The sequence below is a fragment of the Charadrius vociferus genome, unplaced genomic scaffold (genome assembly GCF_000708025.1).
Source record: "Charadrius vociferus isolate BGI_N301 unplaced genomic scaffold, ASM70802v2 scaffold450, whole genome shotgun sequence".
NCBI lineage: Eukaryota > Metazoa > Chordata > Aves > Charadriiformes > Charadriidae > Charadrius > Charadrius vociferus.
In genome coordinates this window covers 695,452-720,791 of record NW_009646931.1, presented here as the reverse complement: position 1 = coordinate 720,791, position 25,340 = coordinate 695,452, and the positions used below count along the sequence as shown (strand labels likewise).

Genomic DNA, 25,340 nt, shown 5'->3' with positions numbered 1-25,340 from the left:
AGAGGTAAAATATTCTTCAGAGTTCCTGTATTCTGGGCCAGCTATTAAGGGCTTAACTTGGTTTTAATCATTTCTTTCATAGCCAAATGATCACTGACAATGTTGCACAAATTGGTCATAAAACTTCATAGGAGCATGAGGATTTTGATCAAAAGCAATAAAATATGTACAGAAGTGATTAAAGTGTATGAATTACATTATCAAAGGGGTTCATAGTTACTAAATCTGAAAAGTCCCAAAGACAGGCTCTGGCTTAGCTAAATTGGCTCTCAGGTTGCTAACTTCTGAGGAGTAGACATAGGCATCCCTCACACAGATGGAATAACGTGACCCAAGGTCTAGGCATCTTCTTAAGGAAAGCAGACCATGCCAGCAGAATGCAGGGTTTAAAAATCACCATGAAGTGATGCTGTGACATGAAGCATTTGGTTTTCTGAGGACTGTGTTAGACTGTGCAAAACAGATATAGTATCCGAGATATAGTATATAAAGAGTTTTCAGACAGAGGAGCTGCTTTCCCGTGAGGACTTCATCCAGGCTCCACTAGGATAAATTCACGGACATTTCCCCAGCAGTGGCATTTTCTTGTTGTTAGTGGGATGGATCAGATCTGGAAAATGAAAAAAGTCAAAAGGAAAAATAAAAGGGCATGGCAGGGTAAGGATAGAGAAAGTGAAGTGCTCTTACTTCTGTAAGAGTGTTCCCACAAAAGGCCAGCTATTGATGGGTCATTGAAACTAGGGTCTGTGTACGGTCTTAGGAAACCTTTCACAGGCAGGACCATGCCAGTATTGGCTAAAACTTGCATTCTGATCCATCAGCACAACTACACTAGTGGAGACTGAAAATTCACGATCAAAATTAAACCTTGGCAACATCAGCTTAATTCTAGATGAGCTCTTCCTGTTGAGAATAAGGCCTCAGGTCTGGTGTGGTGTATGTGACAGCAGGACTGGCCTGGGATTTCTGAAAAGTTCAGAGGAAAGAAACTGTGAGATAGAAGATACGGAAAAGATGATTGTTCTTCCAGTAAGCGCTCTTCACAACTTTGTGCCAGCCCCAGACAGTACATCCAAGCTTTGATTTATATGTCTTAAAAACACTGAGCAGCTCCCAAAGCAGGCTGTGTCCCTGGAGAGGTCTAGATGGGTTAAGATTAAAATTAAAGAAAAGCAGAATACAAGGCAGAGCGAGAGGAGACGTACAGTGGCAGACAGACTGACTGACTCCTTTGGCTGCTGAATTGAGTGGAAGTGCATTTTCACTGGTAATTGCTGGATATCTGAGTATTTCATCTAACATGAAGGTAAGACCATTGCTTACTTAATTTGTACTGATGAAGAGAATATGGAAAGTGCAATTAAATATTAATTTATACGGAGAAATGCTTATCTGAAAATGTAATATTGCAAGAAAGAAGAAAACTGAAAAACAACAACTTGCACGACAAAGCTGAGGAAAACTAGTGTGATGCTCTCCTTTATTTCTTAAGCTGACCTGTGTAAAGATTGCAGAAAGTTAGAACAGCTGCACGAGCTAACAGAAAAAGCAGGAAAGCAAAGTAAGTTTGCTTTTGCTCATCTGTTTTCAGGTGCTGGGGATTTTCATGTTGTTGGAAGTTTCGGGATTCTTTCCCATTTTTTCCAGGTGAGTATTTCTGTAGTAAATTACATGCTGAAGACTAAGCATGTGTAATTTAACAGTCAACTTCTGGTGCTTGACATGGGGCAGGGCGTAGAGGGGTCTCCAGATATATTCCCTGGGAGAGGAGATCCTGTTTGGTGTCAGCACTGCCACTGCCATCAGTGGTGACAAGAGTGAGGCATCATGCTGTCCCTTTACCTCTGCCCAGAGGATTCAGCTGCCCTTCAGGAAGAGAGCACACCGTGGTGGTCTGAGCCACAGCAACGCGCACCTGCGAAACACAGCGCAGATTACCCCAAGCCAGCCCCGGTCCTGGGGGCAGGTTGTATCCTTAGTGCCTCCCATTTGCCAACGGGCTGTTTGAGAGCTGCTGTGGGAAGGTCTGCTGCACACCATGGCACACACAGCCCCCAGCGGCTCCCTGCTGTCCCTGGGACATGATCTGACCTCTCTCCGCTTTGCAATGTGAAGCTGGTCTTTGAGGCAGGTATAGGGTTGCACAAAGTCCTTGCTGATATTCAGGCTATGGGAACGTGTCTAGTGTTTTCTGTTGTTCAGTGACCAGAAAGCCCAAGCAGGAACTGATTTCATTCTTACATGACAAGGAATTCCCAATGGTTTTAGAGGGAACCTGATCATGACGCTAATTTTTATTGAAGGCCTTCTTTGCTGTTTAGAAAAGTTTTGAACTTATGCTTATGGATGGAAGTCCCTGATGATTTTCCTCTCCTTTTTTTTTTTTCTTTTTTTTTAATGCAAAAAATACTACTGGAGCAGCTCTTCTCCTCCAGTCCATTGCCACTGGAATTCTTTTGGCCCATGGTCTGAGTGCGATGGCTGTACTCAAAAACAGGTATAGATAGACACACTTTTTCTGTACTCGTAACTTCACAATCATATGCTTTTTTCCCAGTAATTAAGGAGCTGCTATATCTTTAAAGTCCCAAATCAGGTGTCAGACAAAAGCCCCAGCAGAACGAGAAGGACGGACAACAAAGAACTCAGAATGGAAATCCTCCAGCCTGTTCCTCTATGTTCCCTTTCAAAACTATGATATTCATGTTGTAAAATAGTTTGTGCACTTTTTATTTTGGTGATAGTTCCAAAATTCTCAACTGAACTGTTCACTAAACTAAGACATTCCTCCCCTGGTGATGGTTTGTACCAATTCTGTTGATTTTTCATTAGTGGAGTCATATGTCAAGGAAAAAAAAACTTAGTTGCAAAGTATTATCCTCAACAAAAACAAGTTGATGATTTTTACAGTGCAAGTCTATTGATGTGCAAGCCACTTGCTTTTCGTTTTCCTTCTCATTTACTTTGATGTTGCATCAATTAGGGAGGGATTAGTCAAAATTAAAGATGCGCTGTGAGATTGTACTTATTCTTTTTAGAAGTAAAAAGTACCCCACTTGATGTTAGATTTTATCATCATCCTTAATTACATTGTTTACTTTGAAGAACTTCAGCAAATTCATATCAGGCATGATTGGTCCTATTAAAAATGTAAAACAAAACTGAAATGTGTCAGCAGCTTTCTCTTGGTTCTTGATTTCTGAACAAACCAGCCAAGCTTATGCATCATTCTAAAGACCTTATAGATAAAACAGTTGCCCTTCTATTAACTTGAGAGTTTGTTACCATATTGTCCTAATACCAAGTGTGGTTGTTCTCAAACAAATAGTGAATGTCTCATTTCCTTACAGCAGTAGAGTGGTAGCATTGTCTCGGCACTAGTAAACTATTCCTGCTTTGCATCTGGATTTTCTAAGATCTCCCTTGATTTGCGTTCAGATTCGGAGACGGACAGTAGCAGTTTACGGCCAGTACGGGGGAAACCCCTGCTCTGGGGATGCCTTTGAAACAAGACCGTGCACCCCCACAAGAGGATGCCCAACAGAGGATGGCTGTGGTGATCGGTTCAGGTGTTTCTCAGGTACCATCCAAGACATTTTTCACCATTTTCTGGTCATAAAGTTAAGAAGATAACCTTGTTATCTTCAACATTTAGTAAATGGGCAATTGCTTCACAGGACCCCTGACCTACAGATAAATTTGATTTAGCAGGATATTTCCTTTTTTTTCCTACTATTCATGTTTATAATTTAATCTGGAGCATTGCAAAGCTTTGCAGATAATATGCTGTAGCTCTGGTAGCCTCTCTAAGTCATTCTGCTTTACTAATTTGCCCCAGAGTACATTTTTTTTCATTATGAGAAGGTAATTAAGGAACGCAACCTTAGATGTGATTGTTCAAAACTGTTCTAGGCTATGTCCAAACACCTTGGAAATCACTTGGGTCATGGCAACTAATGCTCCCTAAAACAGTGCTAGTATCCAAGCATCTTCCATTACCTTCACAAAAAAAGCACATTACCTCAGCAGGCAGACATTTATCACAGAGGAATATGATAAACATGTTTTGGTGCTACCAGTGAGATAATCACAGTTAATCACAAGTGATAGGGTCAAAGGATGAAAGCTCAGGAAACAAATCTAAAAGTCAACTGTTTTATTAATATATCATAAACCTTGAATGGCTGTGGTTCCCCCAAGTGTACTATGCACTATTTCTTCATGTCTACATTTACTGTTGTTTCACAAGCCCTCCTGGGCACAGACTGTTCATCGTGGGAGTGAACAAGCTAATTAACGGAGTAGATAAATGGGGCTTTTGCTTTGAATTTAGGTGATTTATTTTCAAATGAACAAACACTTCTTTCCCCATGCATTTTTGTTCTGATTTAGGTCAGTGCATTAGCAGATCTCTTGTGTGCAATGGAGATCAGGACTGTGAGGAAGATGGTGCCGATGAAGATCGATGTGAAGAGAAGATGACTGTATGTGATACTGATAAAACACCTCCGAATTCGGAACTTACAGGAACAGGGTAATGTTCTGTGCTAGGCTCAGTAGTACTGGTGCCAAATGCATTTAGATTTTGGTTGTGTTTACAAGCTGTGGCTGTACAGACAGACAGTTCCTGGGCCTATGGTAAAACATGCCCTAGGCAAAAGTGTTCAGTACAACTGCCTCCATCATGCCAGTGGCGCAGGGCAGCCAGGATGCACAGGTCCTTTGATCTGAAGCACAGAATAAAGCTTTTTATTTTTCATTTCTGCTATTTAAGAACATCTTTTAAGAAGTGAAAAGAAATGTCAACCAATAACACGTAATCATCAGCACAGAAAAAATGAGTCAGCAACGCTCATTCTTTTTGTTCTTTGCTATTGCATTTAGTACTGTGGATCCATATGGATTTCTGTTTATACATCCCATCTGCAACCTAGCTAAATAATTATCTTAAGTTTCTTCAGCATAATTGTATCACTTGGTATGCAATATAATTTACATATAATACAAAAGCATTTGGAATGGATGCCCTGTTCTGTGTTACATTAATTGCTGGAACAATACAACTTAATAGCATCGGTTGTGATAGATATGAATATCTTAAGAGACATTGATATGTGTTCATTTTTGTTGACAAATCAAGAGCAACATTTTGCTTTCCATATTGTAAAATGCTCTTCACACTGCAGTTCATCAGGTATAGAAGTCTATCAGTCAATATCCCCTTTTCTTGGCTAAATCAGTTCATGATCTTAATGTGCAGATACAGCATTCAGTTACAATGGCTTCGTAATTTTCACCTCCTGAAAAATAATTTGCTACCTTTCTGTCTTAATGATCTTTCACATTTTTCTTCGCGTAGCTTTGACGTCATTACTGGGGAGACTAGGGGAAGAGTCATTAATACAAAAAGCTTTGGAGGACAATGCAGGAAGGTCTTTAGCGGCAATAACAGAGAATACTACAGGCTGAGTGAAAGCGTTCTTGCTTATACTTTCCAGGTATGTTTCCATTAAGCACAGCTTTATATTTAGAGTCACGATTAAAACTGAGAGAATGATGCAAAGCTTGTAGGCTCTGTTGGCGGGTAGGTTTCCCTAAACACAGTTGAATGTCACCTGTTCCCTCTCTGCAGTCACTTACTATTTTGAAATACAAACTGGTGTAATCTTTAGCTCTCTTGCTAAAACGGAAGGAAAAAAAAAAAGTGATTCCTTGGATGTGATTTCTAATTCTCTCACAGTTAGACTGAATGTAAAGCCATCTCCTTATTGTAAGTAGTGGCTTGAATCACCCTAAGAAATCTTATGTGCACAAGACTTTGGGGTGCTTTGTGGAGTTCTTCCGGACTTATGCTTTGTCACTATCTCAGAGATTTGGTTCATCTCATGTTTAGCAAAAGCATGCCAAGCAATCCTTGATGTACTTTACTTTATAATATAAATACTTAATTTACAAATATATAAACATATATATAAATATGTAATGCTTTTCCAGCAATTTTCAGTACTTTTTATGAAATCTGAAATTGATTCAGCCTGAAGAACACATCAGATTTTTTGCATCAGGAAGGAGTTGCTCTACTCTGTAAGTTATCATTTTTAATATCCTTCATGAAGTTCTTTATACAGAATTCTGTCTTTCATCTTCTAGGTTAAAATTCAGAATGATTTCAGTTATGAGTTTTTCAACAGCAGCTGGTCTTATATGAAACACACAGAGAGGTATGAAAATTCAAACCGTGGACACCATTACTCACAGAATAAAATTCTGCAACACAGTCAAAAGGTATGTATAAGTTCTCACTGTGTCTTAGCATTGTGCATAAACATTTTCACCATTTTTTTCATGTGCATTTATAGTGTGATGCAAATATTTACTTTATCCAGATATTTTTGGCACAAAGTGCATGACACAAAAAATCCCATAAAACCTTTACAAAGAGATCACTGGTTTGGTTATGAATTAAGAAGTGTTGGCTGCTGGTTTTACTTTCTCCATTTTACCTCTTTATTAGTAATTTATTTATATACTAGCTGGTTTCCTCCCTATTTGAGGAAGAAATCTGCTCATAATTGATTAATCTTTTTTATTTTCTTCTAATGATTTACTGCACTTTTTTTTTTTCTATTACCTCTGTCAGTATCTTGGAGTGAAAACATTGAAACAATTCTGTGCTAAAAGCTAGTTTATTTTATAATACATTTTCCACTAGCATAACTCCTTTAAGAGAGAGATATGGTGTCTTAAACAGCCAGGAAGTCACAGTGCTTCTGCCTTTGACTTATTTAAGAAAGAACATTCGATAAAGAATTTGAGAGTAACTCGCAATTATGAAGTATAACTTCTATTTTACAGCAATAAAATCAAGTAATAAATTTATACATTTTATGGCCCCCAAGCTGACAGAGGACAAGCTCATTTTACCACACTAACGATGACGTATTTTGAGACTTAGCGTAACAAAGTTCAGAAGCAACTTTGAGAGGCTGAGGTGACCGTTATTGTATAGGCACATAGGATTTTATAATTCAGCAGCAGCATCAAGATGGATAGAGCCCCTTACAAAGAAAGGCTCCTCTGGACAAAACCGGGTGCGAATATGACCTCTCTAGTGCCTCTGATTTGCTTTCAGACAAGGTTTGTTAACCTGCTACTGCCAGGCTGCTGGTGTTGGAAACCACAATTAGCTTTGCAGAATTATATTTTCCTTCTTATTTGTCCTTATGCAAGCTTTCAGGTACTTAGGAGGAAAAGAAAGATGACACAGTATTTATAAATGAAGGTCCAAAAGATATTTCCTAACTTCAGTATATTCTTTTTACGTTCACTGAGTTGCTTAGACATATCTAACGGCTCTGTAAACTGTTGGTTAGTAGCCAATATGAGGTGCATGTCATCTGGTGCGTAGGAACCACCCTGGTAGTGACATGGAGCATGACTGACATCTTTTCTTTCCCCCAGAGTAAGCAGCTAATGGTTGTTGAGAACAGCGTGGAAGTTGCTCAGTTTATTAACAACCGTCCAGACTTTCTCACTCTTGCGGAGCCCTTCTGGAAGGAACTGGCCAACCTTCCAGTTGTCTATGAGTACAATGTCTACCGAAGACTTATTGAACATTTTGGGACTCATTTCTTACATTCTGGATCTCTAGGAGGACATTACAAAGTTATTTTTTATATGGATACTGACAAAATGAAAGCAGAAGGTAGAGTACTAGAGTATTTGTTACAAGCAACAAAGTGAATAAACAAGAATAAAAATTTCTTTGCATGTTCTCCCAGCTAATATCTAAAATCAAATAAAAGACTTCTACTAGCCACTACGTTCTCTTCACAGGGAAAATGAAGATTAGAAAAGGTGCTCAAACCACAGCATTTAGTTCTAGGACAACCTTTGCAACGTGCAGTGCTCAGGGTAGCAAAGGTTCAGTAGTTGGTTCAGGGCCTCATCAGGCTAAACTTGAATTCTGCTGCCAATCTAGTTCTTAAATAATGTTAAAGCTTAGAAGTTACTTGGAGATGAAAGTTGGGTAAAACTGTAAAGCAGAATAAATAGCAAACACAGCAAACACTAAAGTGACTGGTATGATGGGAGCAGTGCTGTAGGATTAGGGATTGCTCAGAAAAGAGATGAAAGAAAAAATAAACTTTTTCAATATACACCTCCCATCTCTCAGCCTCTATCCACAGGTTTTAGCAATGCAAGGACCTTCCCACAGAATGTGCTAGTTAGTTGCCTTCTAATTTAGGCATAACACTTCATGGTTCTTTTCTTTCTAAAATGCATGTCAAGTCAATGGAAAACTTGGAAATTAATCCAACACACTTTCTGTGTACAGTATTGATAATGGATCAATTATCTGCAGGTATGAGCATAACAGACATGTATGAGTGCACCACATCAGGCTGGAACGCATTCATTGTGAAAAAGAAGAAAGTAAAGTGCTCCAAACTGGATGAACTGCTACAGACCTCTTCAGGTAAATGTTCAACCATGACTCGTACAGATGACATGTCTCCAGCTTTCACTTCCTCCTAAAGAGCTGTCAAAATGAGGAGCAGGTGTTGATAGCTTCGTTGAACTCTTAACATGCTGAACCCAGACACCAAGTGCCTGGTTTAAAAGGCTCTCCAACACCCATCAGTCGTTGCTAATGCTTTCCCAGTAACTATTACTTTTCTGGACACTCTGAGTCAGGGCTGCCAAGACACCTGCAAAACCAGGCACTTCTTATATATTATCCATGTAGGAGCTCTTGATCCAGGCACAGGTGGTTGATCTGCACTGATGAGTCCTTTCCCTGCTTGGTAGTATAGTTTTTGCATGGATTGTTTGCATTTCCACTTGTAAATATAGCAATGCTGGTATTTTCTGTATTTCCCATCCTGAATTTGCAGGAAGCAGTGGTAATAAGATTAAAGGAGACCCCTACATAGAAGGAGGAAGCCCAGGTGCTGTTGCTGGCCTTAGTTATCTAGAGCTGAATAATCCTGCTGGGAACAGTCAGAGATACTCCTTTTGGGCCAGTTCGGTGACAGACTATCCCAGAGTAATTAAACAAAAGGTAAGGCTATTTTCCTGAAGCAGAGATGAGCAGATGGGATCATCTCAAGGGGAGAAATGATTAAGCTATACCTGGTGGTCAATTAGGCTGCAGTCTGCAATCATTTTGTTTTCAGATCACTTTATAAAAAAGAAAAGTAAAATTCACAGGAAGAAAAGCCCACGAAGCTAACGTGATCAGCTGCATCATGAAACTAGGTCCTTTGGCAGGTCAATACCTACAATCTTACAAGCCCTCAGTGACTTTAGTGGAGTTCTGCTTAAGAAAAGAAGGTCACCCTAGCACTGGAGAAAGCCTGGATTTCAGATAGCGTCTTTCCTGAAATGCATATTGGCATGTCTGTGTGGCTTCCACTCAGCTTGCCAACTTGTGTGTGTCCCTTTTATCCTTTCTCCTTCTATCTGCATCCGTAAGTTGGGCATAACTGGAGATTCTGGAAGCCAGACACTTATAAATTGGGCATGACCGTAGTCACTGCTACCTTGTCTAAGTCCCTTTTGGGAACTGCCCACATACTGAGGAATAATATAAACCCAAAAGATTTGTGTTGGGAATTTTTCAATTAAATGTAAAAGCACAGAATATCATTAAATAGACAATAGGAATGCAAAATGGTTTTGCTTATTTTTACCTTCAATCACTGCTCAATGAAATACTATAATGGGATTATTTAAATGTCCAGCTTTTTAGGCTGGGAATAGCTGGGTGAGAATTCAGATTACGATACATTGGTGGTCTGTGTTACACTTTTCTCTCAACTGTAATCTCATAGCTCAAATATGTTTAAATATGAATAATCTACCACTAGCTTTAAGGGATAGCTGTTAAGCAGAGCTGACTTTTCAGAAAAAGGCTAACTTTAAATACTAACATAAGATTTTAGTGAGCTAGCTAGCAAATTAGAGCACCTGTCAACTCCCTGGAGTTGTGCTGGAGCATTGCAGGAGCATACTTCAAAAATTATTTTACATGACAAAATGAGCTCATAAACTCTTATATCCCAACTATAACTATTTAATATAAATGTCTCTCTACTGTGTGTAGCTAACACCATTATATGAGCTGGTAAAGGAAGTGCCCTGCTCCTCAGTCAAAAAGCATTACCTAAAACAAGCCATTGAAGAATATATGGCTGAAAACGATCCCTGCAAATGTCAGCCTTGCCAGAATGGCGGTGAGCCGGCCGTGGAAGGAACTCGGTGTGTGTGTTACTGCAAGCCTTACACCTTTGGAGCAGCTTGTGAGCTAGGAACTCTCGTGCAAGATCAGCCAGGTCAGCACTTTTTAAACCTGTGAGAGTTTACAAGTGGCACAGTGTGGTCTTCTGCTTCGGGAGTCTGTTTGTCCCACTGCACAACCTCAACGAGTGGCTGATGTGCAGTGGCTACTTGGGTCAGACGTTGCTGCAGACATACAGTATGGGGAGGGTCATGCTGAGCCTGAGTCTTTGCTTAACATGTCCAAACAGTACTTTACAAAGAACTGGTTTTATTATTATTGTTAAATGCAGTGGACAATAAAAAACCACTCAAAATGTAGCCTTCTATAAATAAGTATGTATACTAAGTGAATGGGTATCAGTCACTTGAAAAACTTTTGCTATTTAATTTTTAAAAATTATTTATATCTGATAGCAGAGTCTAAGAGAATATAAAAATGGCTAATTTACAGACTCCATGGAATTATACTTATGTAAAAGATGAGTTTGGATAAGATTAGATCATTGCAATCTGGAATCCTTTATAAGGTCACATGTTGGGTCATCACTAGATTTGAACAGCACATGCTTTTTTCTTTTATTTTTCTTAAAGGACAACAAAACCTGTAAAGTGGTTTAATGTGAAATATTCCCAAATGTTATATAGGTATTGTAGATGGACACTGGAGCTGCTGGTCTTCCTGGAGTCCTTGTTCAGGGGGAAGGAGATCAAGGAATAGAGCTTGCAGCAACCCCACCCCTCGTGGTGGTGGGAAGGCCTGCATAGGAGAGCAGCATGAAAGCAGATCGTGTGAAGATGAAGACTTGCAGCATTTTCGGTAAGCAGAAAAAAACCCCCACATTTGGAGCATGACTGCAGGAAGATTTAAAAATTTGTTGCAGAAGGGTACAGAAGCTACTGAATTCAGGGAGAATATCACTTACAGAGCTTTCATATTTGAGTTGAAACAAAATGAAATTCAGAATCTGTGAATCTGATACAAGGTAAGACTAGAAAACGGGGTAAAAGCCAGTAAAATTGACACCATTCTATTTAGCACTCTCTCAGATAGACTGGCAACGCCTGACTTAAATATAATTTTGATGTAAATGGGACGCATAATAGTCTTGAAAATGGGCTTCACTGAGAAGTCTAGAACTTTGAAAGCGAAACTAAATTCAAACTAAATAGTACTTTTGTTTGCTTCATAGCTTGATTGAACCACACTGTTTTGATTTATCCATAACTCCTACAGAATTCTGTTCACCTCCTCCTCTCTTGGAAAATGGCTTTGTTCAAGTAAGTTATTTCTAGTACTCTATTATCTGTCCTATGCCTACCCGCAGTGTGTCTATTACAGTTAATACAGATATTCACTTGCAAATTTGTATTTATCTTGGTAAGATTAGTATCGGAGCTACTGTATAGCAGCTCTCTTGGCATTTCTCCCTGGCTGAAGTTTACATGACATCAGACAAGAATTCTTACTAAAAATAAATGAAAACCAAAAAAAACCCTTCCTCAAAACCAAAATAAAATCTTTGCTTTCTGGACCATCATACCTACAGAGAAAAGTAATCCACTTGTCCTTTACCCTATAAACATATTACAAATTTTCTGTGCCACAAGCTACATATTAAAGCATGGGAAAATAGAGAAAAAATAGCATGGAAAGTAAACTGACAAGGTAATCCAGCAAGTCCATAGCAAAATTATAAACAGATTTTAGGAATCTTCACTCACCATTACACTTTCTTGTTCCCCAGTGAAACTATGATCTGGCAAGGTATTTGGCTGACTGTAACTTAGGCCTATTTAACAAGGGAGACTAAATTCCTCCCTTGGAAGAATGGATTATGCCTTCTCCATGTTGCGAGGCTGTCTAGAGTCTTTTTGCTCAATAAATAGATAAAAGGATTAATTCAAAATCCATTAGTTGTCTCTGCACAACTGCAGCCTGAGGCAAGATTCAAAATTTTGTGCTCCCTCTTTTGCCAGTGATTTTTTCTTGGTAATCAATAGTTGTCGCCCACATTGATTTTTTCATTCACAAACTAAAGGCAAACCCCTGCAATTTGTGGCATAGTCTCAATTTTTCAAAAAATCTCTTCTTTGAGTAGAGTGGGATATAAAATGAAAAAAGATGTGTCTTGAAATCCAGGTCTTCTAAGTGACCATATCACATTAACCTGTAGCAAGCTGATAATATGCCATCCTAAGAGTTAGCAAAGGCATATACTCTCCACTGATGCCCCCAGAAGGCTGTTCAAGACCTTATGTTCCCCCTCTAATGCTTGATAATAGCCATTTTGCAGTCAGTTAATACAATGGCAGGAGAGCGCTGTTCCATCACTGATGTACCACTGCCAGAGCCCTGTCACAGGGTACCTTCAACTCTAACTTTCCCTTTGCTAAATTAAGATAGCCTGAATATTCTGTACTCTACCAACTTGTTTGTAGCATCGTCTCCATTCTGATAACATTTACTGATGATGGATAACCAGAATTGCCCTCAATATTCCAGACACTCTCATTAGTGCACTGTATTAGGAGGACACTGTCCTCAGCTACTGCATCCCAGAATTAAAGGGAGTTCAAACCTGCTGGTGGTTCTTAGATTGTATATCCAAAATTTCTCTTGTTTCTTTTCTTTCAGAATGCTGAAAACTCATACCCTGTTGGGAAAAGCATTGTTTATGCTTGCAGACATGGATATTCTCTTGTTGGTGATCCCGTTGCTAAGTGTGGCAGTAATTTACAGTGGCAAGTTGGAGACAGGTATTGCCAGGGTATGTCTAACTGATTCTTGTTTTGAAATAAAACTCCATTCCTGAATTCCAGTGAAACATCTCTGAATGTGTGCTTTCCAACATCAACAGCGGAAAAATAAAAACCTGCATTTCCCAGTTTCCCAGACATAATCAGGTCTAAACTGCCTTTTATTTTGAATCCAGATACTGTAATACTGAAATAGAAACATGCCCATAAATTCTGGTTTTAAGGAAGGCACGAAGTGAGGGAGACTAAATTCCAATCCAGGAATTGCTTCCTGTGGACACAAACTTTGTTAGTTAATTCAGTCCTGTGGCTACATCCAAGAACTGTGGGGATGAGTCTATGTCTAAAGGAAACTGAGGAAAAGGTCCAGTGGGCAGCACTCAGCAACCACGAAGTTCTGAAATAACCACTTTGTCATAACACAACTCCAAGGATCATTTTACATCTTGGATGCTCTCCCCACTTCACTGTTTTCCTCTAACCCAGTCAGTAACCATTAGGTTTTCTTTTTTTCTCCTGCGCATTTTATTTGTGAGCCAACTTCGTGTGTGGTCAGATAGACTTGAGAATTTTCTGGCCTGGAGCTTAACACCATCCTTTCCTTCTTCCAACCAGGACTGGCGGCCCACAAATGCTGGTCCACACTGTTTAAGCACCATATCTTTCTGTATCAGTACATGGTCTCCCAGGGTCCCATATGTATGACCTCTCTCTATGAGGATGTTACTCTCTAGTATGAACCCCCAACAGAAGCATGTGTCCTAAGAACAGAGAAGCCCTCTTAAAGCTAGTACTGGACCTGCAGGCACTAGGAGAAGATATTGGCACTCTGTCCTTGGCATCGCACATGTTTGACTGGTGTGATGAGTCAATATCCTCTTCTAACATGATTGATATGTTTCTACAGGAAAATCAGCTAAAAACACCATTCAGTTTGTTAAGGAATTTTAAGAGGAGATAAAATATATGACTGCTTCTGCAGTCCACTGATTCACTGTGGCTATCTCGAATGCTTCAATCCTTAGAAACCGCTTGTCTCCTGCCTGTCCTGGAGGGGGGTTTACGAGGAGAGCCATGGAAACCTGTGTATGAGATCGGTGAGAGAATAACTCTGTCTTGCCCACACGGCATGCAGTTAGAAGGGGCGCGCTCCGTTTTGTGCGAGCCCAGTCTCAAGTGGTCTCCTGACATGAAGACTATCCACTGCAAGAGACCGGGTAAGCCTTTGCAGTCCTCTAAGTGCAATGCAGGAGTTTCTTTCCTGGACAGACTATGGCTGGTATAGATAAGCTATAGACAAAGCTATAGCTGATACAGTAATACAGAAGACATATCACCAGCAGAAAGCACAGAAAACGTGACCATGTGTTTTCTGTGGACTGTTCAAACAAGATACCTTAAGATATTTCTTGTGAGGTTTCTTTATGGCTTTTTGCTTCCCACTCCACTATTGCCATCAAGTATTGTCTCTAACAATATTTTAAGAGATTTCCTGGGATGTATGCTGCCTGTTCTGCCACCCAAGAATACTTCACTTTCCATATGTTGTGTACCACCACCACCATGTGAGCTGCACCTTAGAGATATGGCTTTCCTATCCGGAAGGTGTTCAGTGCACCACAGCCTCTGATGGCAGAGGAGGACAAGGCTGGATGAATCCTTTTGCTCACCTGACAGTCATACAGCTGTTATGGAGTAAATCTCCAGGAACTGGAAGTGATGGGAGAATGCTGCTTCAGGTTCATGGTAACAGCTCTTTAAGCTCTGGTTTGATACTGGCAGGCACTGGCAGAGAGGGAAATGGGCTGTAGCATACAGCAGCTCTGTCAAGTCATCTTTTCCAGCCGCGGAAAGCAGACAAGGCTTTCTCTTGCACACTCCCACAATGCTGGTCAGGGACATACAGACATCCAAGCAGGATCAGTGACACAGACATCCAAGCAGCTTGCTGCTTCAGGCCAGTCAGCTCCTCACCTGAGGTCCTAGACATTCTCATACCCCTGGGGAGACCCTTGCCTGGGGACAATAGCCATCAATCTAGACGAGTAGGCATGTCTCCTACATTTCATGTCTCTCTTCTGCTTATCAGCCAACTGCTGCCTGAGGTTGCCTGAGCTGAGGGTGACAGTCAGGCTTAGACCTCGAAAGGCAATGGTCCTGTGGGATTACCAGTGTAAGTCATCTGCCACTGTGTCATACCCACATGCACAGGATGCGTAAGGAGGTCAGAAGAAATACCATATCTGTACATAAACAGCTCACTGCTGCTAAAGTACCAGTGCTAAAGTACTGTTGCCAGTTACTCCTTAGGCTTAGCCTTAATGGCTGATTTTGATACTTTTTTTTTTTTTTTTTTTTTTTTTTTTTTTTTAACTTTGTGTATTCGAATTCCAGTAATAATTAGAAATAGTTTCAAATGCTTCCATCTTTAGAAACAGTCTGTGCCTGGCTGTATGGGATCATTACATTAATACAAAAGTTAACAAAAAAAGGGGCAACAATTAGATTAGGATAACAATTACAATGACAGTTAAAAAACCAAGTAATATGAGATAGGAAGGGTAAAAATTAAGAAGATATGTATATGCAGACACAGTGGCACACATACATTTGGATGAGAGCATTTAGTTAGCAATAGCATTGGTAACAGTCAACTAAATAACCAACAGCCCTGAGAATGGAGACAAAGCAGTGATTTTTGGTGGAAATTTCCCCTCGGCAGGAAGACAGGCTTATGCCTGCTGTCTGTATTGCAATGCACTGCAACTTTTTTTTAATTCTCTGGCAATTCCTCTCTATTTTGCTTGGCAAGTCTTAATCCATAAGGGAGATTTTTTTTTTTTTAAGGTAGCAATGTTCAAGGGTATTACATTTTCATGTAAAAGTAGAAAACTACAGACACCTAATCTAAAACACAAATCAGGATAAAGCTTTCTCAGGGAGCGTGTCCATTAGGATTTAGCAAAGTTTTGCCATTACATGCTACAGAAGTCTCCAAAGGAAAGTTTAGCAAGGCCTGTTTCATTTTTCAAGCTTGGAATACAACTCAGCACTCAAAGAACAGCACTTGTGCAATCATGAAAATTCTTCAAGAATCACTATTGCTCTTGTTTTTAAAGTTAGTACAGATTGAGGACTAAGGATGGAACTTGTCGTTTTCATTACTATCAGTGCACAAAGATATTCAGGTTCACATTTCTACATAGGACTTCAGAGCCTTAGCTTTTCTAGTGACAATAGTGAAGCCAGTAACTCTGAAACCTAATGATAAAGCTGTTGCCAACTATGATTCTGCACCGCTAAGTACAGCAGAAACAAACAGCTGCTGAAGAAATTAGATGAATGTTTAAGCTTGAACATAGTACCCGTCTCCTTCCTTCTGACTCATGACCCATGGATAAATTACTGAACAGTAACTTTGCAAAGTGTATCATATCTTTCTAATAGCGCTGATTCCTTCCACGCAGTAGATACTTTTAATGAACATGCAGGATGTATGTGACTTTTTGTCACAGTTGTATAATTCAGTGCCTTTTAAGCTCAACTGATAGGACAATTTCAGCCCTTGTTTTTCTGACCCTTAACAGCACTGTCTGTGTTCTTCTACTTCAGTGCCTACTGTGAAACCAGAAGTGACAGAGCCTAAATGTCAGCCATGGGAGAAAGTGCATCAGTCACAATGTGTGTGCAAAATGCCCTATGAGTGTGGGTAAGTTCAGGCTGAATTTGGCAATGACTTTCTCACTTTATTCAAGACCAATTAAATTTCTTAAGTCTTCAGTCCATGACAGATGAGAAAGCTTTACTCATATGAGAAGGAGGCATTGTACTTTGTTTGCTTTACAGCTCAATCAATGTCCTGTTCATCACTTACCTGCCTTGTCAGAGCTGTCAGTGGGTTTTAGCAGTGATGGAATTTGGTTGGATGACAGAAGGTGAAGGTATAATTTCAGCTCCACTTGATCTGTGAAATAGATGGAAAAAGATAAAATGGTATTTTGAAGATTTAGAAGACGGAGGAAAAGTTAGAACAGAGGCCCTTGGGACATAAACCATCAATGCAGTAAGCTAGTGAAATAAAGCAGATTTCTTTTCCCTGCTGAGAGACTGAAGAATTATGAAAGACACAATAATCTAATCTCCCATTTACACAGTAGTTTGCACAGACCAGTTACATCACCTTTCCTGACCTCACAACTTGCAGACCAGAGTTTATTGTTTCAGATCTAAGCCTATATTCTGCAATAAGCAATACAGGAGAAATGTAAGGAGATGAGTAACTCTCAGTTTTTTGTAAAACATGGTGGTAACAGAACCAAAACAGAGGAGTAACAAGAAGATACCTTGAGGCCACCTGGCACTGATGGCCAGATGTGCCAAAGAGCTCAGCACTCCAACACCTGGGCCGGTTTTCGTAGACTGGATGAAGTCTCCTATAAAGTCATCACAGCAAGTGTGAGCTCTGGATATGAAATCTAGCCAGGTTTATGTCACATCAGGAGCTGAACGTTTTGGAAGCTCTAGGATAACACACCAATTTTGTCGTATCCTTGTGTAGTAAGAGGAAGGAATTTTGAAGTTGTCTCAAGTGATTTCAAGGTAGCAGAACTTCTCAGTGGAGGACATGTACTTTTCATCTGCCACATAGTTCAAGAGTCCTCTGCATGGTGACTCTGGTCCTAAGCCAAAATTAGCACACTTTGAACATCACAAAATTAAATTTGGCAAGCTTAGTTCAGGATTTGTAGATCCACTGGGCACTTCCCTAGGATCTGAGGCCATTGTCTTGCACAGGGAGATAAGTGTCAGGTGTGTAACAACTCTGCTAAGACTCTATTCCTACCCTTAATTGCCTAAATATTTTAAATACTCTGGTCCTACTCTTTTTGTCTCATTACTCATTAAAGTGAGGCACCAACTCCTTCTCTGGTTCATGGGTGTGTTAAGGCTAGTTACACAGAAGATGAGGGCAGCCCACAAAGCTAGGGAGGGCCTTGGGCAGAGTCAAAATAACCTTGGAAGTTAAATGAATTATGTTCAGTTATGCATTCAGGCTTCGGTTATAATTAATGTACTACTTGCCTGTTTCTATTTTTTATAATCATGTTCAAAATGGCAGGAAGATAGATAACAGTCATTTCTGTTACCTGATGCCATCTTTTCACTCTGTCTTGAAATAACACATCTAATAATAGAAGGATTAATCATCAGCTGTCAAAGCAGACTAATCTGCCAGTCTGTTAAGGCTGTAGGACTAAGGCATGTAAGCAGATCTTGGTCCTTCCTCAGAGATCAGAAGTAACTTGGCTTGCTTTGCTGTGGCAGTGCCTTTCAGCAGCAGTCCCTGCTCAGAAGAGAGCTGGGAACGAGAGTTCCCGTGGGAATTCAGGAACACCATGGTTACAGACCCATCCTACATCCTTTCAGTTTCCAAGAAAGTAGTAACAAACACTTCCAGGGACAGCACGAGAACCCCACTACAGGTTGGTGAGGGGTAATTTGTCCTTCATGATGTGTTGTCTTATCATCATCAGTTAGAGCCAGGGAACGATCCTGGGCATCAGAGCTGCTAAACTGCTAAACCAGCTCCTGGTAGAGCTTTGCCAAGGGCCAACTTCTGGGTAACTCCCAGGCACAGCGCAGGAGTTACTAGGGTCAGGGACCATTCCTAACATGCAGTCTGATGCGGTCCCCATCTTTTGGGGTCAAAAAGAGTTTTAACAGTATGGACACCAGCTATTCTGTGTGAACTGGCCTCACTGCAAGGAAGGGGACAGAGCACAGTTAGTATATTATATATGGATGAAATCTCAGCCTCCAGTAGCTAAAGACTGTCTCCAAAGTGAAACATGAGATTTCGTAATTTTTAAGTAGTCCCCTCTTTCTCCACCACATGTATTTGCGTAACATCTGTGTCTCTCCTAAGAGTTCTTGGCCTGTGTTATATTGAAACTCATGGTCTTGAATATAATTTTAAGAAGCTAAAATTTTTTCCAGCATGCTGAATTTTTCCCTTTTAACTTCACCAAAGGTTGCCTGCCTCTCATTGAAGGTGAAAGTGAGAGAATGTATTTGCTGACTTACATCTCATTTCTCACAGTATGTGCTTTAGTAAAAGCTTGTTCTTACCCAAGCCTTCTTTGTCAGGTAAAAGGTATTTAATTTTTCACATTCAGTTTACACAAGGATTCTTCCTTGCCTCTAATAATTTTTATTGCACTGCTGTGATGGTCCCAGCCCTGTAATACCCTTTCTCAGCAATGAATGCAAATTATTAATTTCTCTTACGAGTACAGATTCTCCATCCTTTTTTTTATGTGTCTGAATATGTTGATTTCCTCTGGCTTTCTCCTGGCTGACCCAGCCATAGCAAATATGTGAAGGACTCTCAAGACAGTTTGAGGGATTATACTGTAGCAAGAGATTGGCAACATGGACCATGAACTCCCTGGGTTCAGCCTTCAGCAGCTGGTGAAATCATCCTCCCTCACCTCTTTTGAGTGTTACTGAAGTGGTGCAAAGCAGACAGATCAGTGCACTTGTGTCTGGCCTTAATCTTTCAGCTAAATTAAGCTGCCTTGTATAAAAGTTTTCGACCTTACGACTCAGATATTGATATTCATCACTCAGGCAAATAAAGAAGGCCTCTGAATAATTTTAAACATAATAAACAACTTAATTATAGATTAGACGGATCCCTGGGTCATGCTTTGTTCTCCCAAATTTAAGATGATTTTTAAAGATGAAGTTTTTCTTATACCGCTGTCTGTGAAGATAACTGACATTTTAAATCAGTGCACCACTAACTCATAGGCTCTGCAGCCAGACAAGCAAACAATATAACACAGACAAATGCATGGGCTTCCTACTTCAGCTGCTTGACGTTGTGTATCCATTGGGCTGTTGTCTTGTTGTGTCTCAGAATAAAAAACTGTTAACTTCATTCTTTGTGTTAACCTTATTCTCTATGTTAGCAAAAGAGCATTAAGAAAAATTTAGGCAACAAACTTTACCAGGGACTTAGTGGCTGGTATTTTGGCTGAGCGCAGCAGTTAAGAGACCGCTGAAGCTGAGGATGCTAACTTTAGTAGGAGATGTAATACAGTTAATAATCTTTGAAGACATATTTGGTTGCAGGTAGATGCAGCAAAGTTTTCAGGCTCAGCTGATGAACAGTCTGTCAAATTTTAAATATCTTAAAGGTGCACTCTGTCATAGGTATTTTAAACTTTCTGTAAAGCCAGCTCTTTTAAGAGGCTTCAAAACTGTCTGTCAAAAGACCATTTCAAAAACTTGGAGCAGGCACTTTCGCTCAGTGTTTTATTTTTAGATCTACTGAAAAACCACTTCCTAGTGCCCAGGAGAAAAAAAAACAAAGATTACCTTAACACTTGGCCAGCAAGTGAGCAAGGTTTGAGTCAGAACTTTGTTACCACACCTTCCCTCTTCCAGACTCCTCTTACCCTACTCTGGCAAACCACTTTCACAGGGACTGTTGCCCTCCCCTTCAGGCAGTCTCGTGGAGCTCATTAGGGCATTTGACCGTACCTCATCAGCGTCTCCTCCCCGCCCAACACCTGTTTAGCTGGGTTGACCCTCAAAACTGACCCATTAGACACTAAAAGTTTGTGTGGGAGAGTGTTTGTGAGCTCAAAAGGAGGAGCTGTGCTGAAAACAAGCCTTTTTGAGCCATATTTCAAAGCTCTCCGTTCCCTGGGGGTGTGTCTCTGCTCTCCCGTACCCTGCGCATCACCTTTCCTCTGGCTGTGAAGCGCAGCCAGGAGACCACAGGCATGCCCTGCTCCATGGAGAGAGGCGCTTTTTATGTTCACTCCACATGGATGTCACTGACTGCATTGAGAACAAGTGGAGAAGTTTGGGGGTTGAGATTAAAATCCAGAAATAATGGAAAGGCGTTTTCCTCCCCTCCTACACTTACAGCATGAAACACAAATGGTTACAACTTCCTGGAATTGTCCCCGAACCAAACACTGTTTAAGGTTGTCCAAGAATTGTTAGTACCACTTTTACGAGCTAGTTTTTGTGGGTGTTAGAACAATATCCTAATTTCAAGAAATAAACAAGTAAATCCCCTGGATAAATGGAGCAAGTTTTTAATAAAATTTCTGTAGAGATCTATACCTATTTCCAGAAATATCTTTGGTCTGTGATGTTGGATCATAACATTTTATTTGGTAAAAGCAGAGGCTTTTAAGGATAGCAGAGAAAAGGTCTTTAGGTATATTCTTATCTCTTATAATTAAGAAATACTTATAAAATATTTTAATGTATGTGTATATGAAATGTTTTCTGTGTATGTACTTAGGTGGAAACGTGTTACATAATACAGAATAATTGAGGTCTGAACTCTTTTTAACTAAAGTGTCACTCTCACTGCTACTGAGGCTGATGGCAAATACCCGGTAATATCCCGTGTCCTTCAGAGGGAACAGATTCTGGCTCTGCTGAGTTGCAGCCTCCTGTGGAAAAGGAAGAAGTCTGAATTATTCACATGTCTATGTCTCGAGTTCCCTTGCTGCACTCTCAGGATGTACCTCAATGAACGGAGAAAATGGAACCAGATCCTGAATGTTTTCCATCCCTGCAGCTCTTTTTAAGAGGCACCAAGGTAAAACACATTTTAATACCGCGATCCCTGCTTTTGCTTTTCAGTCCTTCCCTGGACACCTGTGCTACAGATCAAAGAACCAAGAGAAACACACGTTTAACTGTTTGCAAGATGCATGCCTTGGAGTGCATGGGCAGAAAATATTCTCTTACTAATGAAGAAAACTGCAAAATACCTCAGGCAGCTGAAATATCATGTGGATCATGCCGTTCATGGGAAAAATGTGATGGTAAGAGAATCTTCATAATTTAAGCAAAATTGTTTATACGACAAAATGAAATCTTTATCCCCAGTTACGCAGTAGCTGTAGGTCTGTCCTGGTATGGCATCTCCAGTCCCTCCCAGAAGTACCAGGCACTGCTAAGCTGGTTCAAACCATCAGCCCAGTTTTTGGTGTCCAAACATGGCAGGAAGCTCCAATCAAGGAAAAGACACCCTCCACCCCACCCCCCGATATCGTAACAAAATGTGTATCTACAAGAAAAGCTTATTCCTAGTCCCTGTTAAGTGGGTTACCCTGTTGGTCCTCTGGAAGTTTTGGCTGACACCCTTGCACTACACTTTTTTCACTGTACCTACTTGTTTTAAATTCCTTAACATGGTAACTGCCATAGTCCTGACTGCCCACAGGAATAGCTAATCCTTTCCTGAAATTTGCTGAGCAGTCTCCCCAGCAGTATCTTGTGGCAAGGAATTGAGTGTCTTATTCTATACTATCTAGGAAAGCCACTTACTTTTGTTTGTACTTCACTGCCTATCCCCAGTTTCTCAGATTAGGATCAAAGGTGAATGTCTTTTCCCTCAGAGGAAATAGCTCCAGTCTTTTGCAATCTGTCTGCAGTGGAAGTTTTCAAATTCCCTGATCTAATTTCCCTGAGTGTCCTACACTACATTGCATTTAATGGCGGGTTGCCAGGAATGGGAAGATAACGGAGTAAATTAGGTTTTTAGAAGTGCCACAGATAGAGGCACAGTTATTGTCATATTTTGAAAATAAAAAAGATTACTTGATAGGAGTTAATCTGTTTTGTCTAACAGTGTTGAACAGACAAAATAATAACAAAAAAAGATAATCAAAACTGTCTGGAGCTTCAGCAGAGACAAAAACAGGCAAAACCCCCATAGAATCATAGAATTGTTGAGGTTGGAAGGGACTTTTAAGATCATCAAGTCCAACCATTAACCTAACCTGACAAAACCACTTCTAAGCCATGTCCCCAAGTACCATGTCTACCCTTTTTTTAAACACCTCCAGGGATGGCAAATCCACCACCTCCCTGGGCAGCCTGTTCCAATGTTTGATAACCCTTTCAGTGAAAATTTTTTTCCTAATATCCAATCTAAACCTCTCCTGGCATAATTTGAACTCATTTCCTTTCGTCCTATCACTTGTCACCAGGGAGATTAGGTCAGCCCCCACCTCTCTACAACCTCCTTTCAGATAGTTGTAGAGAGTGATAAGGTCTCCTCTCAGCCTCCTCTTCTCCAGGCTAAACAGCCCCAGTTCCCTCAGCTGTTCGTCATAAACTTGTCCTCCAGACCCCTCACAAGCTTCGTTGCCCTGCTCTGGACACGCTCCAACACCTCAATGTCCTTCATGTAGTGAGGGGCCCAAAAGTGAACACAGTACTCGAGGTGGGGCCTCACCAGTGCCGAGTACAGGGCTATGATCACTGCCACAGTCCTGCTCACCACACTATTCCTGATACAGGCCAGGATGCTCTTGGCCGCCTTGGCCACCTGGGCACACTGCTGGCTCATATTCAGCCAGCTGTCTGCTAACACCCCCAGGTCCATTTCCATCAGGCAGCTTTCGAGCCACCCCACCCCAGCCCTGTAGGGCTGCATGGGGTTGTTGTGACCCAAGTGCACGACCCAGCACTTGGCCTTGTGGAATCTCGTTCCACTGGCCTTGGCCCATTGGTCCAGCCTGTCCAGATGCCTCTGTAGAGCCATCCTACCCTCAAGCAGATCAACATGGCCGCCTAGCTTAGTGTCATCTGTGAATTTACTGAGGGTGCATTCGATCCCTTCATCCAGATCATTGATAAAGATATTAAAGAGAACCCCAAACATAGAACACCAAAACAAAGACACAGACTCAGATGGAACCTTCTTCTTATCTGATTATTTAGCTATTGTGACTGATACAACTACATACATTTATTTGTGGGAGTAGATCCTTTAATCTTAGTGAAACTGCCTGTATGTAAATAAAGGTAAGAGCTCAAAGTGTCTGCTTGATCAGTTTCTTACTGTACAAGGACAGATGTCTCATCTGTTACCTGGACTGTGGAGCAGTAGATACATGCACCAGTTCAATCAGTAACATCAGAGAAGTCTTTGAGAGCAGTATGTCAGGCACCTTGATCAAGCTTTTCCCACAAGCACAACCAGCCCCTCCGAGCAGAGGAAGCCCCAGCAGTGCACCACTCACTTTCCACTTCTATTTTTGACACTGAACCTGAGTATCAGCTGCTGTTACTTCTTGTTATGAAGACTCAGTCATAGAATCATAGAATCAGTCATAGAATTATTGAATTGTTTAGGCTGGAAGGGACCATTAAAGGTCATCTAGTCAAACACCCCTGCAATAAGCAGGGATATCTTCAACTAGGTCAGGTTGCTCAGAGGCCCGTCCATGTTTCCTGGGACGGGGCACCTACCACCTCTACAAGCAACCTGTTCCAGTGTTTCACCACTCTCATCATAAAACATTTCTTCCTTGTATCTAGTCTGAAACTACCCTCTGTCAGCTTAAAACCATTACCCCTTGTCCTATCACAACAGGCCCTACTAAAATCTGTCCCCATCTTTCTTATAAGCCCCGTTTAAGTAGTGAAAGTTTGCAGTGAGTCTCCCCGGAGCATTCTCTTCTCCAGGCTAGAAAACCTCAACTCTCAGCCTGTCCTCAGAGGAGAGGTACTCCATCCCCCTGGTCATTTTTGTGGCCCTCCTCTGGACCCACTCTAACAAACCCATGTTTTTACTGTACTGAGCACCCTCCAGAGAATTTCTGTCAACTCCATGGCTTTGCTGGAAACATTTTCATCCGTTTTTTGTTGAGTTGGATGCCATCCTGAGTGTTTTTCTTCTGTACTTTTGCTTAGTGCCATCCAACAGCTGTGTTTGTGATGCAGACGGGCCATGCAAGGAGGGAGGGATCCAGATCTGTGCTGAAGTAAGCGGCTCTGCTGCCCATCAGACCATGACCGAGTGCGAGGCCGGGCGGCTCAAATGCCAGGGGGAGACTGTCACCCTTGTCAGCATAAGGCCCTGCAACACACAAAGCAAATAAGATATGTTATGGTTCATTTTGCTTATTGCCAGGGGATATGTCAAAATGTGTCAACTCTTGGGCAGGACATACTTCAAACCTTGCCCTACCAAAAGTAATCTCTGGTGTGAAGTCCACCGCAGCTGATGAGACTGTGTGCATCAGCCCCGGTCGGCCCTGAGTCAGGGCCCAAGGCACTTTGTTAGGCAGAGCTGCACTCACGGCTACCTATCACGACAGGGCTCTTGCTTAGGCCCCAGACTTAGCACTGGAAAGTTTACTTCACATTTTCTTGAGAAAAAAAATACTGCTGAAGTGCAATTGCCAAAGTAGTATTTATAGTGATGGATTACAGTGTCTGATGTTGTAAATAATTTTTTTCTTAAAGCCACA

The 25,340-nt window shown here is 40.9% G+C and overlaps 1 protein-coding gene across 1 annotated transcript; it reads left to right on the top strand.

The window, feature by feature from the left end:
* Positions 1-1,169: 1,169 nt before the first annotated feature.
* On the top strand, positions 1,170-25,006 carry C7 (complement component 7). The gene is made up of 18 exons (XM_009894664.1): positions 1,170-1,306; positions 1,592-1,647; positions 2,422-2,497; positions 3,439-3,580; positions 4,393-4,534; positions 5,360-5,498; positions 6,151-6,285; positions 7,462-7,705; positions 8,366-8,479; positions 8,898-9,064; positions 10,109-10,337; positions 10,930-11,101; positions 11,475-11,562; positions 12,920-13,052; positions 14,067-14,258; positions 16,654-16,750; positions 21,715-21,899; positions 24,781-25,006. Exons 1-18 carry the CDS (start codon positions 1,301-1,303, stop codon positions 24,966-24,968), a joined length of 2,505 nt encoding a protein of 834 aa, XP_009892966.1. The 5' UTR covers positions 1,170-1,300; the 3' UTR covers positions 24,969-25,006.
* The last annotated feature ends 334 nt before the right edge of the window (positions 25,007-25,340 follow it).